Here is an 18,197-nt window from a genome sequence, read left to right on the forward strand (position 1 = left end):
TTTTTATCGTTCATTGAGCGAAGGAATGAAATACATTTTTATCTACATTCTTATCAAAAATGGCTAGGTGACCCAAAGTTTAGGTGAATGATTGCCGTTAAAAAAAGAATTCAGCGTACGGGATCTAGATATTATAAATAGCTCTTTTTGATTTGTTGATTTTTTTTTCTTCATGAAATGTATACATTAATTTTAATTTCAATTTAAAGGCAACTTAACTTTTAAGTCACTCATTTGGCCATTTTCTGTGGACCTCTTTGATACCTATTTCTGTTGTTTGAACGTCTATTGTTGTCCTCTCATGCGATGCTCAGTAATATCAATATAATATTGCTATCTACCTTATTAAATGATAGCATGATAGAATATAAATGGCACAAAGAAAGAAATGAAAGAACACAACCAGAAGGAATTTTTATTTTTGGTATGATTTTGTGTGTTATGTTTATTTCTTCCTCTGTCTTCATCATTTGAAGTTTTTTTTTGTATCGCACTCTAATTCTAGGTTTCGATATCATTTCAAAGATATTTGTTTCTCGTTTGAATTGGTTAAAACACAACTCTAAAAGCTGCAGTTTACTTTAAATGTATTGCAATAATTGGGTTGTTTTAATATACATAAAAAATGTTATGAAGAGCATAAAATAGATTTTGCTTTGTGATGCAGAGTTTCGATTTCCGGGAAGTAAACAGTAAAATGCAGATCAGAAATTCCGGAAGGGAAACTGAAACTAGAACGAGACTTTACTATAATGAATATTGTTTATTTTTATGACAGGTGTATTCAGTTCATTGTATAAAAATTGATAACCAGTGAATGCCTACACATCTGATGGCTTTAGACAGTCTCCCATGTACAGCCATTCACCAATATTAGAATAACGTTTACTTTGTACATTTCTGTTCAGATTTTTACATACTTCGCAAGCCCCATAGCCAAATAAACTTCCTTTTTTTCTGAACAGATTTTTGTCACGCAAATACTTCGTATACATGAACTCATTACGACCTACTTTTTGAAGATATGTTGCCAAATCTTTCGGGGATTTAAAATCACTTGTTGTTATACCTGTGTTAGAAGGCATGATTTCTTTTACATTCGGTGCCCCCCGGACAACAGGCACTATATGATAATTATCTGCATATAAACGATACAACTTCTCTGTCACATAATCTTTACATAGTGAATTTTCAAATGATAAGTAAAACTTATACTTTTTACTTATCATTTTAAAACAATCAGATGAATTACAAGGTTGTCCACATCTTCCATAGATATCAATCTGAATTACCTCCTTCATTTTCTTTACATAAAGTTCTCGCTTTGAATGTGTGTTGCAATGACTTACTACCCAAGCCACATCTTTCGTCTTACTTAGAAATATCGCGGTGTAGTTGGCCGAAACTTTACCATCAACCCGTACAAATTTTGAATAGGGTGCAAAAACGTCAGAATCATTTCGGTAAGTGTATGTCCAATCAAATTTATTGTGCCATTTGGGTTGGTTGAAATAGTTACGAGTCTGTACTGGCGACTCGAGCGACACGAAAATCCACTTCTGATTTCGTGGCTTAGGTGGTGGATTTATACCCATGTTGCTATGGTGAAAAAGGACAGCATCACTTTTGTTGAGTTTGTGTATGTCATAGGTAACTTCACAGTTCTTGAATTCACAGTCATCGTCGAGGATTTTCCCCAAACCTCCGTTCAAAACCCAAACAGGCTTTGCGTACCAGAGTATAGTAAATGTCCGTTCTTCATATGAGATCGTTCTGGTTAACATAAACGGAGAGGTGGTATTAAGAGAGGCGAAATAAATCAATCCTCCAATGACAATTAATGTAAATGATACTAATATTTTCTTGAAGGTTGTTGCAGATTGTATTCTGAAAATAGAGCATGCAAAGAGGGTTAACTATTTAAATTACTATATATATCTTGAACACAAAATTTAAATTAGGTATCATACATTGTGAATGGCTTTAATGAAAATCTGATAACAACGAACATATTATATAAATGACTGTAGTAAAATCAAATGTTACCACGTTGACAGATACAAATCTCACACAAAGGGAAAAATAAATAAAAATAAACAAACGAAGCGTCAATGATAAAAAAAATCATCTTAATTCAAGAACCTGGCCTAATATAGACATGCAATCCGGGAATTTAAAGCAATCTACCAACAACATGTACCCGGAGAACACAATAACTTTCAACTTAGTGGACAAATGAATTTCTTTATGACATGGGCCCCGGTTATGAAAATTTCCCTACTCATTCTTAACGTAATAAACTAAAACTACGCATCCTCATTTTTGCATCGTCAACCGTAACCACAGTTGTTACAGCTGCACCTTGTTAAAAATTCTGAACCGAATGTAAATCGATAAGGTAAATTTTTGACAAAGATTCTGATATGACGTGCTTCAAAGCTCTTTAGACCACAGCCGTGGTAAAAAAGGTTATACAAACATTTCGTGCAACACATAGGCTTTCTCTATTCAAATATATGAAGAAACTAGTCCTATTAGAATCGAAATAAATCAAGGTAATTCATCCATTTCATCATTCCTTTACCACAGGCTGGCCATTTATGTCGTTATTTAACCCTTTTAAAACGATGCGACATAAATGGGCAGCCCATGGAAAACAATGATGAAATGGATTTTCCGTAATTTATTTCTTAATCAAAATATCGGAGATAAATAAATCTTCATAGAAATAAAAGATACAATACTAGCAATAATATTATTTATGATTTATTGCTGTTTTTTGATATATTTTCAGGTGTATTTTTCGGTAGTTGTTTCTCAATGTAAAGCCAAGTCTTAAGTAGTTGTACCGGTGGTCAGTTTGACAGTTTGGTGATTGACCATTATTGTTATTGACAGTTTTCATTTGCTTTTAGGCTATGCATATGATTGACAGAGCACATTTTTCATTTACGGTGCACCGCCATGTTGTTATAGATGATGTCTAATTCGGTCAGGAGAACGTATGAGTCTTTCTTTTCTGGGAAAGCTAAATACCTTTCTACACAACCATTACTCAAACTTTCACAAACTTGATAAATTAACGTTTAACAACCTGTAAATTTCCAGAAAAACTAAAAGAGGCCCAAGTTGTGCCATGCTATAAGAACAATAATGCCCTAGATAGGTCTAATTATAGACCTGTAAGTATTCTTCCCTATAATTCCATTTTGTTAAAGACCATAGATGTACAATTGACCTATTTTCCATCCCCATCTTTCAGCTTTTAGGGCTGACTATGGTTGTCAAACTGCATTATTGAAAATAATGGGAGACTGGAAAAAAGCATTGGATGGTAATAAATTTATAGCTGCTATTTTGATGGATTTAAGCAAAGCATTTGATTGCCTTCCACATGAGGCTATTAATCTTCTCCGAGATTATTTGTCAAACAGGAAGCATTGTGTCAAACTAGGATCCTCATTTAGTAAGTGGGAGAAAATTTATAAAGGAGTGCCACAAGGGTCAATTCTAGGTCCTGTATTATTCAATATTTTTCTAACTGATATGTTTTATTTCATTCAAGATTCTTCTCTCTATAACTACGCTGATGACAATACTCTTTCTTATGCTGGATACAGTCATAAAAAAAACTGGAGGCAGATAACTTAAAATTGATAGATTGGTTTGCAGTGAATCAGATGAAAGCAAACCCTGATAAATTTCAGGCACTTGCCATTGGCCGAAAAACTTATGATAAAAACATTTCTTTTGGTCTTGGCGATAATACTATAAAATGTGAGGATGAAGTAAAACTTTTAGGAGTAACAATAGATTACCAATTGAAATTTGATACTCATATAGCCAACATTTGCAAAAATGCCTTAAACAGGTGAATGTTTTAAAAAGGATAGGGAAACACTTAAATAAACGGGGAAGGTTAACAATTTACCACTCTTTTATTTTGTCAAATTTTAACTATTGTTCTGTCACTTTGCACATTTGTAGTGAGGCTAATACTAATAAAATGGAAAAAAAATCAAGAAAGGGCCCTTAAATTTATCCATAACGACTATACTAGCACATATGAGGATGCCTTTGTTGAAATCAAAAATGCCATCCCTGAAAGTAAGAAGAATTAGAAATATTGCAGCTGAAACTTTCAAGTTGATAAATGGACAGAGCCAAATATATATCTACATGATCTAATTGAAATAAAGGAAAATAAATATAATTTCAGATATCAGAACACAGCAAAACTACCCAACGTCAGAACATCAAGGTATGGGTTAAGCTCCTGTAAATATTTTGCTGCAAAAACCTGGAATGACCTGCCAGACCACTTTCGTAGAGAATCATCTTTTACTCAATTTAAGAATCTTCTAAACTCATGGAACGGCAGGTCATGTCATTGTTCTGTTTGCTATTCATAACAACTCTGCTTCATGTTTTTTAAATTGTTGACTATTTGTAGTGATGCTCTTTCATTTTAATCCTATTTTACATTTGCTACTATTTGCCTTATATGTTGACTAATGATTTACGTATGTTTGCATGAAAACGACTCGATATTGCCATATATTGTACTTGTGATGTAAATGTTATTTATTGTAGTGCATGTATGTGGATTTTAAAAGCTCCCAGGAGCTTGTGTTGTAATGTTTTAAAAAGATCGACGTTAAATAAAGCTTTTTTATATTGTATGTACACAGCCAATAATTTCCAAATTATTATTATAAAATGAATAAATATCAAATCGTATCCATCGACATATTACAAGACAAAACATGGCTTCCACGCTTTCGCAATTGTCTACTTCCGTATGGACATATTTGGTCACTTCCGTCAGAAAGTTCTGGTCTTAAGTTTTACATATTAAGGACGTCGCTAACGCACCTGCCTTATATTTTCATTAGAACTATTATTTCATTCAGATTTTAATGAAATCTTTGATCATCATATACAACTACAAATCATTGTTTTCGAGCGATTTTGTGAAACTGTCAAATCAATGCTGTAAATACTTACATGTACTTGAAACTCGATTTGAAGGGAGAAAAAATGGATAAAAATGAGCATATCTGTTCAACAATATAATCTTATTGTCACATTGTTGAATGACATATTACAGCAGGGAGTTTTTATTGTATCTGAAAACCTTCTTTGGTCTTTTATCTTCCAATGTTAACATTTTACAAGATGGAATTTACTTAGATTATATAGGAAATTGGAGACTAATAACTAGTTCACGGGGTGCAATCAGATTCACGGCTAATCGAGTAGGTGTTGGAAAGACATGCATGTATCAACAGCACAACACCACGCCAAAAAGCGTATTAGTAAGATATTCGTTAATGTCTATACAATATATGTACATACATATTATTGTTCAGGGTCGCAATAAAAGTATAGATGTACAACGACAATATCAGGCTACACGAAATATAGTCCACATGAATAATAATTATATATATATGTATTAATATATACAACAATATAGTAAGTATTATGTAATAACTTACAGTGGTTTGTAAATATGAATAATGACCATGAAGTACTCTAAAAAGAATTCTGAAATGATAAATTTAGAATAGGTATGATATATATATATAATTACATTATAATATTATATCATATTCTGAAACCTTATTACAAGCGTTATGATGTCATCTAAACATAATAACTTGTCACTGAATTGTACGAGAAATTGTACGAGTCAGCTATTGATACTTTAAAGTATATCCTGTATATACCTGGTCAAGATATTAAGGCTTACACAAAAATAATACTTCTATGCCTAGCATTATTCAAGTTAGGTGTAATTCAGATTATTCACTCGATCTATATGAGCAAATACTGTTTTTATTTGAATTTTGTTTCAGGATTCCCTAACAAAACAAGCATGCGCAAGAACGGGCATTACACAAACAGCACAATCTACCAAGCAGATGTAAGTGGATTGCATTTTTAAATGAGAGAGACAAGTTGCAAACATTGTAAGGGAATTCCTTCTGTTTTGACAAAACAATTCATTCCATGCATACGCAGATTGCTTAAATGCATTACAAATCATAGGCAAATCATCACATATAACATTGAATATAATAAAACATTCTTAAATTTACCTATAGGAACATATAACAGTGGCAGATCCAGGGAAAAACGGGTTTGGTTCCAAATTTTCAACCTTGCTCATTAAGGCAAGCTTTGATTCCAATATTTACAGAAAATAGGATTAATCTTTGCATTTTTCTTTCGTGTTACGTAATATAATAATTGACGGGATCTTCAATTTTTTGTATCAGACTACCATTTTCCCTACCAAATTCATGTGTATGTTTTGTGTTTTTGTTGTTCGTTCTTGTTGTCTGCATAAACCACTTGTACATTTAGTTATTAGTGATTTCCGACGATAGTTAAGACACCGAACCTGTATGATCATAATAAGAAACAATTTCAAGAAGGTTGATGCATGGGGCCAAAGTGTCTTTCTGACAAAGATTATTGACATTTTCCCACAGGGCCCCATAACTTGCAACTTAAGCATATGAAATCCAAATATATTCATGGGTCAGAATGATGTGGTTTTATATAAGCAACGTTTTAATAGTCTACGATTAAAAATACTCGGTAAAAGTTGGTGTTTTAACTTTCACTGAGTCGCAGTTTAAAAGCAAAAGTACAATCACCTTAATTAGCAAGAATTGACAGTGGTTGTGAAGATGAGTTTTTATTTTCAAATAGTGATGATCTGAACCGATTTCATCATAAGCATTCTCAACTATCACATACTTATAATTGAAAAATTGGGATGTTTTTAGGCTTAAAAATACTATCACTGCATCCTGCGCCAATGAAATGCTTGGATCTTTGATGCCGTAGAGGTTGGCTACTACAAAATGTATATCTGGTGAAATTTAGTTTTCTTTGATGAGTTGTTTTGACAATTAAGTGTCAGCCTGTAAGAATCAGAGAGAGGGTGAAACATGGTATGGAAAAACACCATTTGACTAATTGCACCACCAGAATCAAAGAAATACAGAGACCAATAGTAATTTGGTAAATTGTTGTTTAATTCTTTAAAATACACTGAAAATGAACATTTTAAGGGTAGATAACTTTTTAAAAACCTCATTTTTCTAACATCCAGTAAAGTGATGCAGTGATCAAATAATGGTGTCTTTAAATAGGGAAAGCATCCTTGAGTGAAATTATAGAGTCAGATAGGTGGGTTTTTGACATGCATGCTTCTGATTTTTCCCATTTTACCTGATTCTGGCAAAATCATGTGATACGTGTAAAAACTTTGACCTTAAAAACAATTACAATAAAATAAAGTACTCAAATAATTTGTTAATCATTTGAATTCCCCAGGATTTTGAATATTGCTTCTTTCTTTTAATTTGTCAATTTCATCTATAAAGGCCAGGGATGACCCAGAAAAAATCCGGTGGGATAGTTATTAATTTCTTTTTGTGAAGTTGGTGCATTTGGATTACTTGATTTTCAAACTGAAGTGTAATTTCTGTCTACATTTTCATTCCAATAGCAAACGGCAAGATCTGAACGGAAATTATATTGGTCATTTCCAAAAAAAAATTCTTTTGTCCTGAAATATGTTCATAACATTGTTAAAGTTTCTACATAAAATTTGTCTTTAGCCAAAACGTAGTCTTCAGGATGCTGATATATGGCGGAACGACGAATAACAGAATCTAACATCTTTTTTTTGCTTTAGGATTTGTTATCACAATCCTGGAAGGCCCATGGTTATTGTCTGTCTGACATTGAGATGAATAGTGGCAACTTGAATGATTATTGGAGTAGTGTTCTGTTATGTTCTCCAAGTAACGTTTGCAGATCTGGGGATCAAACCTGCAATGACGAACAGCCCAGTTAATGTGGGTTGCTATTGGTTCCACTTTATCACTGACTTGAGAACTCCATGTAATTCCTTCAGAACACTTTGTTCCAATTGATATTTTAGCTACTGCCTTTTTAACAGCTTTGACGGCATGCCATAAGTCATTTTGATTTGTTGTAAAATTTGTATCCCTCTCAAATTTATTTATTGATAAATTTCTATCATGTGAATGAATTTTGATGGACACATCCTTTTCAGCTAAATGGTCATAAGTCATTTCAGTCCCTATATACGTTCATGTCGTTGAGCAACTTCGTCATGAGTTTTAGTTACACGAATGCAGTCAATAACTTTACGCGTTTTTTCACCGAGAGCCACGACAAAAGTGTCCTTTGCATTTTTGCATCAGCCATGTCGAGCATCACTCATAATGTTTATTCCATCTAAATCTTCATATGAAACAATCTCTTTATTTACAGCATTTTCAAAAGATTCATTGAACTCAGCTATGGCATGGTCTTTTGTATTGTTTAAAACAAAATTGGCCCGTCTTTGTTTAGTAATACATCCTATTCCAGCTGCACTAGCAAAGCGGGTGTAATGGACAGGAAGAAGGCCACTGCTGAATAATCCATGACAAATACGGTGGTTCACTAAATATTCAACATTTGACAGGTATGGAGATGAAACCCACAGATAGGAGTGTGACATTTCAATTGAACAAGATAGTCTGATTGAAACTACATGTCCTTTGATGGTTGTTTTGATAATTTTCCTCTACACACACTGGTATGGGCTTCAAATATTTCTCCATATGTGACTAAGGATTGTTCTGTGGTAAGGAAGAGTAATGAAGGGAACCAAGGTTATAGCGGTAATCAAAAGAATATAATCCAGGGACAAAGACCAGACATGGAAAATAGACATACACAACAAAGAACATAAAGTAACTAAAATCATACATACAAAGTAAACAAAGTAAATGAGCAACTCGGACTCCACTAAAAACTGGGAGCATGGACCAGGTGCACCGGTAGGGTAAGCGTCCTCTGTTTTTCTAGAAACACCCGCCGAGTTGCTCATAAAAAGTCAAGTCCGGGGTAGACAAACGAGGGAAGGAAAACTATGACCCGTTGAATAAATCAGTTTTCATGGTGCTGATGGATACACCATAACGATCCACGTAACAAATGATTTCTGGTTAACGTCCTTTCTCATCAATTGAATATATGTAGAAGAAAAACTTTGTTTTCCATGTACGGAATCTTTTCCATCATGCTGTTTTATCAAACATCTAGGACTTTAGTAATAATATTAGCATTATTAGCATTACTGGCTTATTCAGAATGGTTGTCATTTCACCATTGACTTTTCTTGAATTTTATTTTTCACATCATCATTTTTAGAAATTTCTAGCCTAAAATGTGGAGGACGTTTCCTATTTTTAGAAGCCATCATAGAAATGATAGAAGAAAGATAATACATTGACCTAAATTGGGTGACACCCAGGGATGACAGTATGACATACATGTAATTAAAGAAAAATGGATATTAAACCATGCATATGATGCACATTTTGTATTTTGTTTTGGCATTTTTTTACAAGTAAAATTGAAAGAAATTTCAAAGCTAGGTTCAACCCATAAAATAATTATCTAATTATTTCCATAGATACTTATAATTAATCCCGGTTTAGCCCCACACTATGTAAACAGTCTTACAATGACCTGCAATGTAACAAAATTCTTATCTGTATACACATATATATGACCCACGATGCTGTAATATAATATATCAAGTAAGTGTTGATAATGAAAGCCTCACAGAATAAAAGAATTGCATTTCAATTGAATAATCTTCAGTTGGAAACTGTGAAAAGTTTTTTTGACCATAACAACTGGGACATAAATATTGTTTCTGAACATGCTGAATCATCTTTATCTGAAACAGGCGGGAATTCATTTGACAACAAAGTCCAGGAACAATCTACACGAACAGATAATTCTGGTATGCTGAATGATTTAGAAGAAAGTGACAATGGCTTTATTATTGAACAGGATCAGTCCCAAGCCGAATGTGCGTACTGTTTCTGTTAGCCATGTATCACAAGTGAACAGAAAAGACAGATGTGGTGGCATGAAGGAACAGAAGCACCTCACCAACGAAGTTCCTGTTTAAGGAAGGAACACTACAAAAAAATATTGGACAATGTTGTTACATCGTGGTGCCTGGAACGATGACAGATACTTACAAATGAAAGCACATGCAATAGCAAAAGATAATAGGACTCAGAGATATAATTGGCATAAAAGGAATAACATGCCATAATGTGTTGTCAATTCTGTAAGGCACTGGTTTGCTAATCCAGGTGGATTTCCTTATATGGGTCATATGTGGGAATAATTAAGACTCACTTTACAATTTAGGACATATATAGAAAAATGAATACATATTCATTGATTCTTTGTGCAGTTGTTCAGTTTTGGAGGGAAACACATTGCTGTCAAGTTTGAGCAAACTTTAAATTTTGCAACAATAATTTTAGTGTTAATAATATTGATAATTAGTGCTGGAAATGTAAATTTTGAGGAATAACTTACGCAAAAAGTCTGTTCCATGAATTAAAAAGAAAGCTTCAAATGGAGCATGCATGTTTTGATTTTTGCATGGCAACTTCCTGTGCACACAATGACATTGATAGTATACGCTCACTATCAATCAAACAGAATTTCAAATTTAAATATTTGGTTTCCCAAATGACTTTTGAGTCACTTTTTACTCATTATTGAGTTTCTATATTAACTATTTATACATAATTGTTTTCTTGAAATATGCGACCATGTACCAAACAAAAACTAAACTTTACTTTTATTTTATTTGAAAAAATATTTGAAAAAAAATCTCTGATGTGAAGGTGGCCAAGAAAATTTAATTCCCCACCATTTCTTGCATTGGCTGTTATTATACCCAGACCATTTAAAAACGCTTTCATTATTACAAAAACAAAGATGTCAAATATGTCAATTTCTTTGTAAATGTACAAACGTTTGTATTTGTTCGTTTTATCAAGCCAGGTACAAAATGTCAATTTAAGGGCCACAAGTTCACAAAAGTTACTAATACAAATTTCATTTCTTTTTGTTTTCTAAATCAAGAAAATAATCTATGATTGAACACAATACTAACTGAATAGCTTTTAAACATTAAAAAAGAGTAATACTTTGTAATCAATGATTTATGCATATATGCATATGAATGATGAAAATAGAATTACCGAAATGATTTACTCTAGGTAGTAGTCCGTATGCATGTAACAAATGGCACCCGGAAAGTTGGAAACCACCACATATGTAAATATATGTTAACATATTATATACAAAAATATTATGACGTAGTTGATTAAGTTATGTTTCACCATAAGAATGTTTTAAGAGGAAGTTTCAAAAATACATGAAAAACGAGACGATTTTTATTTCATTATAATTTTTTCTTTCAGGTGCGGTAATATACCAGCATCCGCTGCATATGTATTTCTTAGTAACTGAGCTTAACGTTATTTTCAAGAGGTTGATGATCTGGTCAATTGCTTTAAAACGTTGGGCTTTGACAATTTTAATACCAGGAGCAATATGTTAACACACTGATTCCTATTCCGCAATTTGACACCCCAGGGCATATCGATTCAATCAATTATTGCTTTAAATATAGGGTCTATAGGTCTCGTTCTAGTTTTATTTTTCTTACCGGAATTTCTGATGTAGAACGTATTGAAATCTGAAGACCGGTCTGCATTTTATTGTTTACTTCTGGGATCTCAAAACGCTGTATTACAAAACAAATTCTTATATTTTACGCTTTTTTAACACTTTTATCATGTGGAAATAGATATTTATCGGTAGTTTAGACGAAAATATCTTTTGCTTTTATATATTGAACCCAACGCTCTGAGAGTGACAAATCTTTTTGCATTTGAAAAGCACCCATTCTCGTGAAACCACGGAGTCACATGACGAGACTTACAAACCCTATTACATTGTAATAGACCCTTTTGTGCTAACTGTGGCAAAGTCGATGAGCATACGGAATAAACACTCCCGCAATAAAAATGTTTTGAGTATGATCTTGACTCACTTCGCACGGCCTTAAATTATATTTACGCCATCCTAACCTGAAATCATGGAACCGTTTTTTTTTTTTTTGTTTTTTTGTTTTTTGTTTTTAATTTATTTATTTATTTATTTTTGACATTGTTCATAATTTAAATTGTCTTTTTTTCCATCGACTATACTTTTTTCTTCTTATTTTTCTAATGGAAAGATCACATTTCCAAAATTTGCATACAAAATAATGCGAAAAGTTTTAGGCAAGCAAGAAAGTAATCACACAAAAGGTCATACATCGCTGTTATTTTTGTTTTATTTTTTTTTATCGAAAGACAGAAAGTTATATTATTGTTTATACTACATGAAGACATCTTACCTTTTTGGATAGACGGCATCGTTTGTTTCTTTAAACTATAGAAAAAAATAAGCTTTATTTTTAGCTAGGACGCATAAATAATGCATATGATAATATCATCAACTGATTGCCATTGAATGACACAATGTGTTACGATAATAACATGTGTTACGAACATAAAATGAAAAATCAATATTAAAGAATATCTAATCTACCTGTGAAAAAACATATATTTAAAAAAAAAAAGAATAAATCTAAATTTTATCGAGAAGCTACTTAAGAAAAGTGACCACATGAGTTATATATTTGAAAGGTATCTATAAATCTCTCAAAACGATGCCAAGGATGAGAAATAATCATACACAATGCTATTCAGTGCGTACCCCCTTTTGGAAGAGCTATACAGTCAAAGTGAACGCCTATAAATATCTAGATTTTGCTTTAACCAATTCACCTTGGACTACATTGTGCTCCTGTAAATGGTTTCGCTTTTTGGAGGGGGAAGTGGAACGGTTGTTGAAGGGAGGGCAACGGGGAGTGAAAAATACAGGAAGCAGGGATTATTGTTGGTAACAATAACCGGGGTAAATAGAAAAGGGGTCGGGGCGTGATGGTCAGGAAATTGGGAGGCAGTAGTCAAGCGGGAAGGAGGCGGGAATAAAGTACCCCACTCTCCACCCCTCTCTTTCTCATTCTTTTTAATGCAATCAAAATGTACTTTCAACGTCTTACTGAAGGATCTTACTCGTGACAAACAGTTTTGTTAGTCCTATTTATTTCACGAGTATTATAAAAAAAGGAAGCATGCTTTTTAAAAAGATAAATATCAGTCGGGTCTTTTTGAAGTTCATGCAATAATGTATATTCGAAATAAAAGTACGTACGCTACAAAAAAGAAGCCAGACTGAATAGCAATCTACAATTAAAGGCTAATTAGAATTGATTCAGTGTTGTTGTAAGCATGCCAAATCTTTTGTTGAATATTATGTCGAATATTGTGACAGAATCAAGTTTTATTAGTCATGGGAAAAGTTAGATGTACAAAACTATAAACTGATAAAATAAAGCAAAGTACAAGCGTGAAATTTTGTTAATAAAAAAGTCGAATATATCGAATCAATGTAATAAACAAGCAAGAGGCTACAGTTGCGACCAGTTCTAACCTCTCTTCAATCATGTCAGGATTCTCTGTCATAGATCTAGAACAGTTCCTGACAGATTCTGACAGTCATTAGCTCGAGAATACTTCACTGGCTAAATTACATACGGTACATATATATACATGATTCCGAAAAAAAGGCGTAGGATCCGAATCTCGATTCGCACCACGGGAAGGAAACCTTGCTATGTTAAAATTAATTTGTTTTTCAATTTTTATACCCGACTTTTATGTATGGCATGCAGTACCAACAAAACATATTGCCTGCTACGCCCCTGACTGAATTCTTTTGGTTGCAGATCTAGACACCGGTATGATACAGAATACCAGGTCCTATATATATATATTGACAATTTTAAACAGTTTATACAAAAATTTTAGACCTTTATGGAACTTTTAAAGTGTTCACACTCATACCCTATGAAAGAATATGACATTTTTGAAGAATTTCGACTGATGTGTATAGACGTTTTTGAATAATTTTTACTGAAATATATAAGTCGCAGTCACCCACATGGTCATCAATTTTAGACCCTCATGGAAATTAAAAGTGTGTGCACTCATGCATTTTGCAAGAATATGACATTTTAAAGAATTTTGACTCAAACTAATATTTTGCAGACCTATATAATAGTTATATTGAAATAATTAGCATTTTAGTCAATAATTTTAGACTCTCAAGAAAATCAAAAGTGCTCGCACTCATACAGTTTGCAAGAATATGACATTTTTGAAGAAATTTGACTCAAATTAATATGTCACAGCCACTATATGATAGTTATATTGAAAACTTTAGCATTTTAGTCATTCATTTTAGACCCTCATGGAAATTTAAAGAGTGCACACTCATACATTTTGAAAGAATATGACTTTTACAAAGAATTTTGACTCAAATTAATGTTTCACAGCCATCACATGATAGTTATATTGAAAAATTTAGCATTTCAGACATTAATTTTAGACCCTCATGGAAATTAAAAGTGCTCGCACTCAAAATTTTGCAAGAATGTGACATTTTTGAAGAATTTTTACTCAAATTGATATGTCACATCCACTATATGATAGCTATATTAAAAAATGTAGCATTTAAGTCATTAATTTTAGACCCTCATGGAAATTAAAAGTGTGCACACTCGTACGTTTTGCAAGAATATGATATTTTTAAAGAATTTTGACTCAAACTAATATGTCGTACACCTATATGATAGTTATATTGAAATAATTAGCATTTTAGTCAATAATTTTAGACTCGCAAGAAAATCAAAAGTGCTCGCACTCATACAGTTTTTAAGAATATGACATTTTTGAAGAAATTTGACTCAAATTAATATGTCACAGCCACTATATAATAGTTATATTGAAAAAATTAGCATTTTAGTCATTTATTTTAGTCCCTCATAAAAATTAAAAGTGTGGGTACTCATACATTTTGCAAGAATATGACATCTTTGAAGAATTTTGACAGAAATATATGTGTCACAGTCACCCACATGATAGTTATATTAAAAAACAAGCATTTTAGTCAATAGTTTTAGACCATTATGAAAAATAAAACTGCTAGAACTCATAAGTTTTGCAGAATGTTTAGAATATTTACTTAAATACAGGTGTCACAGTCACTGATTTGAAACTAATATTTTTAATTTCTACATTTTCTACATAAAAGACCACGTAGATACATTGGAAGTGTTCACACTCCTATTCATAGGTAAAAGTAGCATTTTGAGGAATTTCGACTGAAATATTTAGGCATCAGTCACCCATGAATGATATATTAAAAGTAGCTTCCACTCAAAAATTACTTTGTCAACCTTGAACTTCGTGAGAATTACCAAACATCGGAAAGTTATCGGTTACCACTTTTACATTTATATTAAAACAGAAACATAGACCTTTAATTTTATAATTAAATAATCTAATTTAATTAATATCACAGGTGTATGACAAAACTTACGTCACACAGAATAGAAAATTTAGTGTCAGGAACTGTCCAGGGGTATGACATTTTAGAATAGCTTATCGTATTTTCTTTGTCACGACCCAGGACAATTTCTGTCAGGATCTGTCAGGGAATAGGGCAAAATGTGTCCTGACCCAGGACAGCCTCTGTCAGACCCTGTCTACGACAGCAGATAGAAAGGAATTCGTGACAGAACTTAAGAGAGGTTAGAAGTGATCGCAACTGTAACTGAAAACTATAAAAAGAACTTGCCATTTGAATACCCACCGAAAAATATACCGGAAGCATTACGCTGCACTAACAGTTTGTGTAAATGTTCATTCACAGAATTATTATAAATAACTTTCAATTCTGTAGGCGGCATAAGCCATGTGTACTCGTACCGTGCGCATCATCTTCTCTGATGCAAGAATTTTATACACACTTAGGAGTAATGATATCAACAAATCAGACATTGGTTGAGTAGCTAAATGTAGATGTTGGCTTGCATGATATAATAATTAGTTATTCGACATAGTTCAATCCTATGTTTACCTAGAGGTGTTTGAAATCTTAAACTGAACAGGGTGAGTATAAAAATTACACCTGTAAAACATTATCGGGGTTTTATTTTGGAAATCATCGTTAACAACTCAACTGTAGGAAACTTGAATTGAGTGCGAGAAGGGTAAGCGTCCTCTGTGGTATTGCAACTACTCTGATACGATGACACCAAGTTAGAAAATAACTTGCATTTTCCGGTAAAATTCCACAACGTTAGGGTACGTAACGGTTAGCTGGCAAGATATTACTGACCTATCGCCGCCTAAAGTTAATATCGACATGGTTGAAGTCGCCACAATTTTGTTTATACTGAACAGGGTATGTATAAAAAAAGATGGGCAAATTCTACTTTGTAACACTTTTGTAATATCATGTTCTTATTCCCAAGCTCAAACGATCAAAACCTGTTCATAAATAAAACAGAAACACAGCTCACCTTAAAACTTATTTCATTAAAAAAAGATAAGGTATAGTCAATGAAACTATCTGCCTATGCTGCATACAGATAACAAAACAAACAGAATCTACTAAAGAAAACATATCCTTAAACATTAACCCAAAGAATAAATACTAACATTATTTAAAAACTAAGAATTTTTTTTCTGTACGAAAGGCAGCCGTCGAATACTTAGTACTACTAGTATAGTTGACCATTAGGACTTATCACACTAAATTACCATTTAAAACCCGTGTCTTAAACCACTATAAAACAAGGCTCATTTACATACATGTATTATGAGGTATATTTGGCCTTAAATTATAAATGAAACATTTTATTTAAAAATCATGTTATAAAGAAAACATAAGTTTTTATATCAAAACTTTATATAACAATTTATTCAAAAATGTTAAAAAGAAGTACTAAGATATTTTATTTCTTTTGAGGATAAAAAGGGACATTCCTGAGAAAAGACTGTGTAAATAGATTTTTGTACAAAGTATACTTTGATTTCCTATTTTAATTTAGTTTTACAAAATATGTGTTGATGACGCAATATCGCTTTCAAACAAAAACACTTCAAGTTTACATGCAAGTAAAGAGCTTTTAGATAAACCAAATAATATCGCTAACATTACGCAATGAGTATCCGGTGTTAAAATAGCAAAAATACCAGAAGAATCAACAGACAATGTCAAGTCAATATGAAAAAAATAATAGGATTAAATTCTATAATCCTATATGATAGACATGGGAATAAAATTCAAACTAAAAGGATATCCAATCAAAAATAAGATGGGTGGTCCAAATTACCAAAATAGGGGAATCGATTGGCTAAACGATACCGAAATTCGAGCGCCAAGAATCACGTGCTTAAAATTTCTTGGAAAGAAATTTTAAACTTTTAAAACATTCGATCCTTGGTTGCTAATTAAAGAAGATCTAAAGAGAATTTCTGGTATCTTTTATAGGTAAGCCAATATTTAACATATTTTAGTTCTAAGTTGATAATTTAAGTTTTAAGAAACAAATATTTTATTTTTCACATTTAGTAAAAATGTTAATTACAAGATATTTAGATATCCCGTTTACCACAGCATTTGAGCATTAAACATGTTAAGTCAATTGTTATTATTTTCATGGCAGATAGCGTCACCAGATATTCAAAGTTTAGTTAAATATATTATTTAGTTTTGTTTAGAAAAATTAACTTTTGAAAGAGGTTTCAAATAGTTTTATTAATTTAATACAACGACAGCACTTTATCTATTGTAAGAAAGTTAAACAATTAATTTTCATTTAATAAATTTTATTGTATAAACAGTTTCATTTAAAGTTCTTGCGCGGAACTAATTTCATATTGAACCGCCTAAACGAGTCAAGGGAGATAATTGATGAAAGATTACAAACAAGAAAGGAATAATTATTTTGGTCAAGCGTTTCAATTAAGCATGTTTATTAATGTGCTAAATAGAAAATATTTTCATAAACAGAAACATAGGTACAGCTGCCAGACAGATATAAGTATATTTATTAATTAGTCAATTATATTTTTATTTGTTTAGTCACAATTGAGTTTCAAATAAGAAAGCGGTGTCGTCCCCAACACATGTAAATGTAAATATATGTTCGTCCTTAATTTTGTAAATACGCATTTGACAAATATCGTAAATACATATGAAACTAAGAGGAAAGGCTAAGCTCCCCAACAGCAAGTAATAGTACCTCTCAAATTACAAAGCGAGTAGCTCCCCTTTATATGAATTTAACAATATATGTGATTTATAAATTGTGT

The 18,197-nt window shown here is 32.2% G+C and overlaps 1 protein-coding gene across 5 annotated transcripts in view; it reads right to left on the bottom strand.

Annotated features, from left to right (window-relative positions):
• Window positions 1-743: 743 nt before the first annotated feature.
• Window positions 744-18,197, bottom strand: part of LOC148628783 (NAD-dependent protein deacetylase Sirt6-like) — a 50,872-nt gene continuing 33,418 nt past the window's right edge. For 2 of the 5 annotated variants that reach the window (XM_088594475.1, XM_088594464.1), the window contains exons 6-8: window positions 12,323-12,357; window positions 5,502-5,550; window positions 744-1,887 (exon numbers count right to left, since the gene is read on the bottom strand). In XM_088594475.1, the coding sequence (XP_088450601.1) occupies window positions 822-1,887; window positions 5,502-5,550; window positions 12,323-12,357 (1,150 nt within the window). In that variant the 3' untranslated portion in view covers window positions 744-821. Of the gene's footprint in view, window positions 1,888-5,501; window positions 5,551-11,642; window positions 11,666-12,322; window positions 12,358-18,197 lie in introns of those variants that run through there. The other 3 variants (XM_088594491.1, XM_088594483.1, XM_088594498.1) reach the window with 3 other exon arrangements.

Source organism: Perna viridis, chromosome 1 (assembly GCF_037379345.1).
Source record: "Perna viridis isolate PV_CMFRI_1.1 ecotype Kerala chromosome 1, ASM3737934v1, whole genome shotgun sequence".
Classification (NCBI taxonomy): domain Eukaryota; kingdom Metazoa; phylum Mollusca; class Bivalvia; order Mytilida; family Mytilidae; genus Perna; species Perna viridis.